Source organism: Neltuma alba, unplaced genomic scaffold, assembly GCF_004799145.2.
Source record: "Neltuma alba isolate B1F8T4 unplaced genomic scaffold, ASM479914v2 tig00003176_pilon, whole genome shotgun sequence".
NCBI classification, from domain to species: Eukaryota; Viridiplantae; Streptophyta; class Magnoliopsida; order Fabales; family Fabaceae; genus Neltuma; species Neltuma alba.
Window position 1 is genome coordinate 35437 of NW_021633173.1, and position 9669 is coordinate 45105.

General features: G+C 32.3%; 1 protein-coding gene across 1 annotated transcript; it reads left to right on the forward strand.

The window, feature by feature from the left end:
- The first annotated feature begins 5143 nt into the window (after nt 1–5143).
- LOC114740538 (ER lumen protein-retaining receptor A-like) lies at nt 5144–8832 on the forward strand. The gene is made up of 6 exons (XM_028928696.1): nt 5144–5377; nt 5814–6079; nt 7809–7924; nt 8464–8537; nt 8625–8688; nt 8775–8832. The coding sequence occupies exons 1-6, from the start codon at nt 5287–5289 to the stop codon at nt 8809–8811; spliced, it is 648 nt and encodes a 215-aa protein (XP_028784529.1). The 5' UTR covers nt 5144–5286; the 3' UTR covers nt 8812–8832.
- The last annotated feature ends 837 nt before the right edge of the window (nt 8833–9669 follow it).

Genomic DNA, 9669 nt, shown 5'->3' on the forward strand with positions numbered 1-9669 from the left:
TTCGTTACTACACTCATAAAGAAAATGACTACATTCAAACAGCAAATGACAACCCATTTTTATAGTAATTCCTGATTTGGTATTTTAAAATTTAGTAGTCACTTTTTTGGAATTTTCCCTGTAAAAATCCATATCACTTTTATACGTTTTTAGACGTTATTTTGATTTGATTTTACCTGTGTTGGTTTGTAGAATGTACAAGTGCAGCCAGCTTGGCTTAATAGAAACAAGCAAACAAGATTAGTTTTTTAGTGATGAAGATCGCAGAGAAACTAAAAGGGACAACAAGGGAGATTATCGCCGTTATAAAATTGTTTGTTGCAAAAAATATTCAATTTTTTTTTTTGATGAAAACAGGAGCAAAAAGCGCTATTAGGCGTTTACATCAGTATGTAAAAGACTCGTAAGAAAATCAGGAGGTGAACTGAAGCAAACAAATCCTTCGTTAGCTTCCTGGGCTCTCTTCGCAAGACAATCTGTAACACGATTAGAGTCTCGATTGCACCACTCAAGACTAGCTTCCCAATCCTTCTCCAACCATTCGTGTATTTCTGTAAGCAAATGACAGTCAGGGTGCTCCTCGCTCCACCCACTAGCCATACATTCAACAACTTCCAAACAGTCAGTTTCCACTACTACCTTCTTCCATTGCAACTCCCAAGCTCGACGCAATCCCAACATCAAAGCCCAAGCCTCAGCCTGGAAGCTGCTCCCTCAGCCGATATTAAGGAGAAAACCTGATAAAACTTCCCCCTTATGATCACGAGCGACGCCACCGCAGCCCGAGTTGTTTCTAACCGGGTCATACCCGTCCGCATTGAATTTGACATATCCCCCAAACGACGGACTCTATCTAATGCGGCGATGCGCTTCTGTTGTTAGAAAGAAACAGATGGGCATGAATAATGATTAATTGAAATTTTTACATATTTTAAATAATTTAGTTTTATTAAAAAATTTAGAAATATTTTATTTTAATTTTGATTTATCGTTATCTTTTTAAAAAAATTTATGATTTATAGCTATCTTTTTTATTTAATTTTAGGATTTCTAAAAATATTATGCATTTAATTCTTAGCGTTAGAATTGAGATTAATTTATAAATAAACTTCCAGACATTTTACTTTATTGACATCATTTTATATTTATTAAATTTTTTGAAATAAATTTAAATTCTAAATTTTGTGAAAAAATATATAGTTTCTGCAAATTAAAAAGCATCCCGATAAGAGTCTTAATGATGAGATGATATACACATTCCAATTCTCCTGAATCAAGATTCTTTCTGTATTAAATCAACCTATTTCGTTTATTGATAACAAATTTAAGTGATTTTTACAACATGCAACTATTTTTAATTTTGAATCCAAAAGATTTAAAATTTTATATGATAATGAATTTAAAAAAATTATAATCTCGGAAAGTTTGTATGTTTTAGTGAATATATTGATATTAATGATATTTATTTATTTTAAAATTAAAAATACTAAAGGAAGTGTTAGTATAATGAATTAACACCTTCAATATAAAATATAAATATTAAAACACAAAAAAGTTTATAATTTTCCTCCACTACACACATTACTTACATATATTATTTGATTTGAAAATACATGCAAATAACTGTTACTATCACTCGAAAAAGCAACGGATTAAAAAGAAGCCTACCTTATAATTAAAATATTATGATTTTACATTTGCATAAGAATATTTATTAACTAATATGGAATTAAGTTTGAATTGAATTCAAAATTATAACGAACTGAATGATATAATAGAAACTTAAAATTCACAGGTAAAATAAATAAAAAAATAATAAGACCAATTGTAACTAATTTAGATGGCTACTTGTCATGACTTCATAGCACCATTTGTAAAGTTAGAAGTTGTTTTTATATATAAGCATAATGAAAGAAGGTTGAAAGATGAGTATTTTACCTAAGTATTCAATGTTATCTATCATATAACCATGCACTGCACAGGTGCGATGCAGATTAATTATAAACTTTTGATTGTTAATATATATAGTGCATAAAAATTATAAGTAATTTGAAATAATTATAAAATATGTTTAATTGAGTGATTGTGTATTGAAGGGTGAATTAAAATTCTATTAAGTTATTAGTTAATCACGTTTTATTTAAATAGATAATGGATCACAAGAAACAATATTAAACAGAGAGACTTCTTAGCACAGCAAGTCAGGAGAGCTGTCCAAGTGGACTCTACCCACGATGTTGCCCCTTCTCATGCTAACAAGGATCATGAGATGACCTTTGAGAGGATTTAACTCTCCAACTGAGCAATCCCGATCTCCAGAAATAAAATGCCCTTGTTGAGATATGTTTGTTTCTATGTATATTCAATGAGTTCCGAATTAATGATGTATTCATCTTAATTGAAGCAAATATCTATGTTGACTTTGAAATAGCATTTCGTGGGGCAAGTTTTTGGTTCTGTGTTTTTGTTTCAATGCCTATTGTATGGATTTTGAAATACTGATGTATTTATCTATACATGTTGAAGGCCAGTGTTAAATTTGAAATAACATTACCCTGTCTTGTGATGGCAATTGTATTGACAAGCATAGTCATACTGCATTGCAATGGTAAGTTGATTACAAAAGGATATCTTTAGTGGGGAAAAATTCAATCTATTCCAAATTCAAATTTTACTGCAAGCTCTGTAATTGTAATGAAAATATATAATCTTGTTATAAATTCAAAATTTGATTTAAACCTATGGCTTAACCTATTTTGAGTTTAATCTTATGTTATTCCCAAATAAATTGTTGTCATTTTTAATTAATATACATGTTATTTCTTGTTATGGATCACGAAAAAACACATTATTAATCTCAAGTTTAGATTTATCCTTATCTGATAAAGACATATCATTTTCAAATAAATTATTATCATTTTTAATTAATGTACATGTTATTTCTTGTTATGTATTAGGAAAAGACACATTATTATTCTCAAGTTTAAATTTGTCACTTTCTAATAAAGATATGTCATTTTGAAATAAATTATTGTCATTTTTAATTTCTTGTTATGTATTAGGAAATGTTGATTTATTAATATCAAATTTAGACTTGTTATTTTTTAATTAAGACTTGTCATCCACAGTAAAAGAGTCAATTTATAAGTTTTTTTACATTACAAGGTTAATAAGTTTTTGATGGCCCAATGGTTATCTTTTGTTTTTTTTGTTGGTCAAAATAACCAAGTGGTAGTGGGATCAAATCCCACTACCACTACTTTTTTGCAATATTTCACATGACCAAAAAAAAGTTGTGACAAAAAAAAATCCATCGGTAGCCACCACACCGGTGGCCATCCACTGACAAGGGCTAAGCCCTTTTTTTTCAAAGAAAAATGATAAAAAACATTTTCGTCATTTTGCTGAATTTTAAAATTCTAATTTAGAAAAACTTTCCTCTTTATTCTTGAAAATCCATAGCTTTTCAAATTGAAATATTATATATTCCACTTTTTTTGTCCGTTATTTTTCTGATTATTATATTGCATGTGAGAATCCATCATAGGAATAATGAGGAAATTAATGCCATCACTAGCCAAAAGTTGTTTCCGGTGTACATTGAATACGCTTTTTAATACTAATGACTCGATTCATTTCATAGGAGCCATCTAGTGAATAAAAACAAATTACATTGAAACTTAAGATTATTGGCACGACCATGATGAATTTTTAAAATTATTTTTACTATTATCATAAATAAATTATCTTATCCATTATTGTAACCTTGTAACTGTGTTGAGTTTTTAGGAGACATCATAACGAATGGAATTTTGTTATTTTATTATAAATTTAAATTAAATTTATTTAGATAACTAAATCATATAAAGAAAATTAATTTGACAGTCCTCATAATTTCATCAAAATTTGAATCAGGTTTTTATAGTTTTTTTTCTTTTTTTATTTCATCCTTATTATTTGTTTGTCATCCGTGAGGCTGCCATTACTTTAAATTAAGAGGGCTAATGTGGCACCGATTAGCCCTCTTAAGTTTGACTGAGCACTGTCTTCCTCTTCCCCTTCCTCCACTCAGTCTCTTTCCAAGCTTTTGGCGATTAAGATCAAGGTCTCAAAAGTTTAGCCTATACACTTTTAGAAAAATCTTAAGTCAATCAAATTGATTGATTATTTAGTATTTTTCCCATCAACGAAGCTAGGAAGAACAAGGTCAAAAAAAAAAAAAACAGAGAAGCTAGGAGGACGGGGGGGGGATTAAAACGCGTTGCTTGTTTCAGTACAAATACAATTCAAAACTCGAAATTGCCGTGGAGTAGAAGAAACACTTTGTGCTTCACAAGAAAAAAAGAAAGACAAGATGAAAATAAAGGAAATTTGACCGAAAATGAAAAATAATGGAAAAAAATTTCTGCATTTAAATTTAAACTAAATTACATAAACTTCTCCTTAACTTACAATCATATACAAATAACTTCCTTAATATTTAAATTTTAATAATAAATCGCTCTAAAGTTTTAAGCCTACACATATAACCATAAAAAATCAATTGTATATTTTTGAAAACTTTATTCTTTTGGCAGATAAAACTTCGTTTTTGTCTGCATATCTTTTAAATATTGAATTATACATATTTTATCAACCACGATTTGGTATAATGAAAATAACTGATATTTCAAAATGTGATAAATTAATATTTGAATTTGTATTAGAAGAGATAATTTCCATTCGTGCAGGCTAGATCACTGGCTTGTTTACGTTTTTCTATTTCTGCTGTATACAAAAAAGTATCTGTCCATTCCTCAAATATGATTATTTCTAATCTGAAGATAATGCAATTTGGCAATTAAAAAAACAGGGAGAAGATAATGCAATTTGGCCAAAAAAGGGAGAGAAGATAAATTATTAATAAAAACTACGCATATTTTTATTAAGAATTTATCTTTTAGTTGTTTTATATTTTTAATTAATGCTTTCAGTTGTTCGGATTTAAAATCCACCTATTCTAATTTATCTTAGTTTTTTTCCTAGGTAATTTAATTATCTTAATTCCACATGGATATATTATTTTTTTTGACCTAGAGGTCCTATAAAAGGTTTTGTAATTACGTCAGTTTCTCGCAGAGATAAAAAAAAATCCCACGTTCTTCTGAAGTTTTCCTTCCCACAGCTATTCCCTGACCACCGATTCCTACTTCTGGTTATTTTCGTCTGCTCCGTCTGCCTCCGCCGTCTCTTTCTGTGCTTCCGCTCTAATCGACGGCATAACCTTCAGCATTTGGAGTCGGAGCCATGAATATCTTCAGGCTTGCCGGGGACATGACCCATCTGATCAGCATTTTGGTGCTGTTGCTCAAAATCTACGCAACTAAATCATGCTCAGGTGATACTTTCTCTCCAAGTCCTTCACTTTGATCTCCCACTTGGTTTGCTTTCGCGGCAATCGTCTCAAGAATTGAAGTTACGGAGCCTCTGTTAAAAAATTAGTATACCCATTTTGCCGTTCTCTGGATTGCTGTGCCCGTTAATTTAGTGTGAAAGGAACGGTTTTTTACGTCAATACTTTCGATTCCTTATTAGATTTTGACCTCCGTGCAGTTTCGTGTCCTTCGGTTGGAAATTTTGTAAGCATAGTTCTAGTAAATGTGTGAGTTGTGGACAAACAAGGGTAGGAAAGGATCGAAAAATTGGGGTTAATTCTTTCCACCTTTTAATATCTGTGTTTGGAAACAAAGAACCAGAAATAATAATTTATTAATTGGGTATTGAGTAAGTACGCTGATTAAGGAAATTGTTTCATTGGCTGCTTTTAACTGCAGGGATTTCTCTTAAAACCCAGGAGCTCTACGCATTGGTATTTCTGGCTCGTTACTTGGATCTGTTCACAGACTTTATCTCGGTTTATAACACCATCATGAAGGTTGTTTTTATTGCGAGCTCTTTAGCGATCGTGTGGTGCATGCGAATGCACCCAGGGGTTAAGAGAAGTTATGATAAAGAGCTCGACACATTCCGCCATTATTTTCTTGTATGGACGAGCTTTGTTTTAGCACTTGTGCTGCATGAGAAGTTCACATTCCAAGAGGTAGCTGTTTGTTTTTTTAATGTTTGCTACTATATGATATGATTTACAGTCTTTATGTTTTATCCTAATAATTGTTGATCCGAATGCTTCTCAAACTCCTGCTAGTGAAAAAGAGTTTGAAAGCTTATATAATTTTCCTTGCATGCTCTTGCACTTTGATTATGCCTTGTGTCTCTATTGCTGAAACATATATTATTGGGCTATTTCATTGCAATAAGCTGGTTCTTTAATTATTTACTTATTTATTGTATTTTTCCCCCCCCCCCCCACCACTCATTTTAAATTTCTGCAAACATCTTATTGATTTTTGTTCTGGTGACTGCAGTTGCAACCCAAATTTTTTTTTTTTTTTTCAACGGCCACCACTTCCACTTGGAAATATAGTATTCCTCCAAAACCAATTTGTTATCAGAAACACTACCCTAATGGTGCCATCCAAACTTGGATAAAAGAATTTGAAAATCTTGATTCTTGTAGTGCTTTTTTCTTGTATATCTTTTCCTCAGTTTCTGACTCTCTTGAAGCGGTGGTAAATTCTTTCCTAAGAAACTTCTTTGGAAACTCAAAACTACTTGAAGATCAAGTTTTACCTAGACAATATTTCTTGTTAACATTTGTGCTAGTGCTCTGCTGATTTGTAGACCTAACAACACTTTATCCCCTACCATGCGTCTGATATGTTTCTTTAGTTCATAAACGACTGCTATTCTCAGCAGAAAATCATATTTGCTTTTGGCTTTTTTTTTGAGTATATGGTGAACTCTGAATAGCTCGTAGTTTTGGAGCATGTTCAATGATTAAGTTCAAAGGTTTTGATACAGGAGTTCAAAATTTTATATAGCGTGTTTAATACATGTTGGCGTCCTTGGTTGGAAATGAGTACTCAGACCTTTGGAAAAAAATCTATGTTCCAAGTCATGTTTAAGTCTTAGTTTTCTTATCTTTTTGGTTGCTCATGGCTCTCTGGTGTTCTGTAACTAGTAAGTTCAGAGTATCCTTGTTGGATTTATAAAGGAATTGTAAAGCTCTTCGTGCTATAATTTAACTTGTGACAGTCGTTCTGCTCTGTTTCTTTTGGTTGCTTTCATGCTTTTCTGTTCAAAGGAGCAATGCTCTCAAAACTGGATCAACTTGACCAGTCTGTTTAACCAGGAACCTGACCGTGGTCTAGTTCAGTTCTATTATATTGTTGGTGTTAATACACATTGGTCTAGAAACCAGTGAACCAACGGTTCTGTCACAACTGGTTAATCCAGGTGGGGTAGACGGGTTTTCTGTTTGATGATGGTGGCAAATTCTTATGCTGCCATATCATTAGCTTCCCACGGAACTTGCACAAAGTGCCCAATGGTCCTGAAGAGGGCTGTATGTCATGTAATTTGACATTTTCGAAATTTATGGAAATTATCTGACAGCATGTTAAGCATTAATATGTGGGTAGCTGTGGAAGGCCGAAAACCATACCTCATAATAGGGTGGCTATCATAATCATAGTATCTTATTTCCTTAAGGAATCTTCAGCTTAGCTGCTCATCATTGTTATTTCTTAATTTGTTCATCCTAACATTGTAAAGATATTGAAAATTCGTTATTCATATTGATGAGTCCTTTAATCCGCGAACAGAATGCTTGTCCTTTTTTATGTATTGTCGACATGGACAATTTAGTTTGTATGTCCTGGCAACGTTGTAAAATCATGAATATTAACTTCAATGTAAATCTACTGCAGATTTTCTGGGCATTTTCAATATACTTGGAAGCAGTTGCAATACTACCCCAGTTGGTTTTGTTGCAGCGAAGTGGAAATGTGGACAATTTGACCGGCCAATATGTATTCTTTCTTGGGTATGTGCTTACTTTTGTTGATGTTACTTTCTCATCTAAGATCCTTCAAACCTTGGTTATTATTATTGAACTTTCTTTGGTCAGCTGGTCATTAGTTGATAATGCTGAGTTGTTGGGAAGTCTTTTAGAGGTGAAAGTGCATCAGAATAATTATACTTGCTAGATATGTTACGGAGTATAGCTCTACTTACATTGAAAACGATTCACCTACAATTCACAGTGATTTCTACTTTACCAAATTCTTAGTTCTTGTTTCTTGGGCCGGTTTAACAGTTTCTAAATATGTATTTTCCATCTCTAGTTTTTGATAAGCTGTCTCACTACTTGTGGTGAAGACTTGGTAATCTGAGATATTTACTCACACATTAATTAGTATGGGATGCTTAATTCTCCTACCTTAACAACTAGCTTTTAGAGTAGAGTTTCCTGTCTCACTTGGGTTTCCATCATTGTGCATGATCACAGCAAATATTAATGGACTTGTCGAGATTTGTCATACTAAGGATCTCATATTATAATGGCTGATCATCGATCTGCAGGGCATATCGTGCATTTTACATTATGAACTGGATATACCGATATCTGACTGAGCCACGCTTTACTCGATGGATTGGTAAGTAATGCTTTGGAATTAAAATAAGAATCTCTCTTATACTCTAGGATAGTGGAAAGACTCTAAGCTTATTTCCTGTTATTTCAGCTTGCATCTCGGGTATTGTTCAGACAGCTCTATATGCCGATTTCTTCTATTACTACTTCATCAGGTAATGTCCATTTCCCGTTAAATACTTTTAAATTAAAAGTTCCCTTGTACATATAACAGATGAATAACATCAGTTTTGTTTTGCAGCTGGAAGAACAATTCAAAACTAAAACTGCCAGCTTGAGCAAACCCATGATTGTTTGGAATGAGAGTCACTGCTGGATTTTTATGGAGTGTGATCTGGTTGATGTTTAGTGACTTGCAGAGAAAAGTTTGCCGCATAGGCCATCAGCGGCACCCCAGTTCATCAGTGGGATAGTGGGGTTTTAGCTGGGAGAATTTTCAATCTCATAGGTTATTTAGGATCAGGTTAAGACAAATGTTTATATGTGAAAGATAGTTTCTTTGGAGTTTCAAGTCTCCATTGCACATTAGTATAGTTAGCTGGGCAAAGCTGCTGTGTTGGTTATACAAGCCGTTAATATTATAATGTTCTTTCCTTGACAAATGAAATTGTTCAGCCAGATTTTTTTAGATCATTAGTTTTATTCATGCCCTTAATTAGAGAAGGTTGACTATTTAATAATCTGCAGTGTCCTTATGAAGAAAATCATACGCATTGGTGGGAACTGGCTAGTAAACAAAAAGGAATAAACTTAATTTTAAGTGGGCTTTTAAACTTTCTATGTTGTTGCCGTTATTATTGGGTACAGTTCTGGGTTATTATTTTTAAAGTTGGTTCTAGATAGATTCTAGAAGAAAACTAGACCCACTCATCTACATGTTAACAGCCATCCAGTATGTTTTTCTTTTCTTTTCTTTTCTTTTTTTAAATGTATGTTTATTATGTTCTTGTAATTAATGTTTAATATAGTACAATATTAGGCAAGTTAATGAAATGGTGAAGAAGGATTCAGCAAGCATCAGCATAATATATCACGTTGAAAAAGGTTAAACTTGCAAGAAAACTGAAACATGCTATGGAACCTACTATAACACCATAAAATTTATTTATTTCATAATTAAAGAAGAGAAAGAAGAA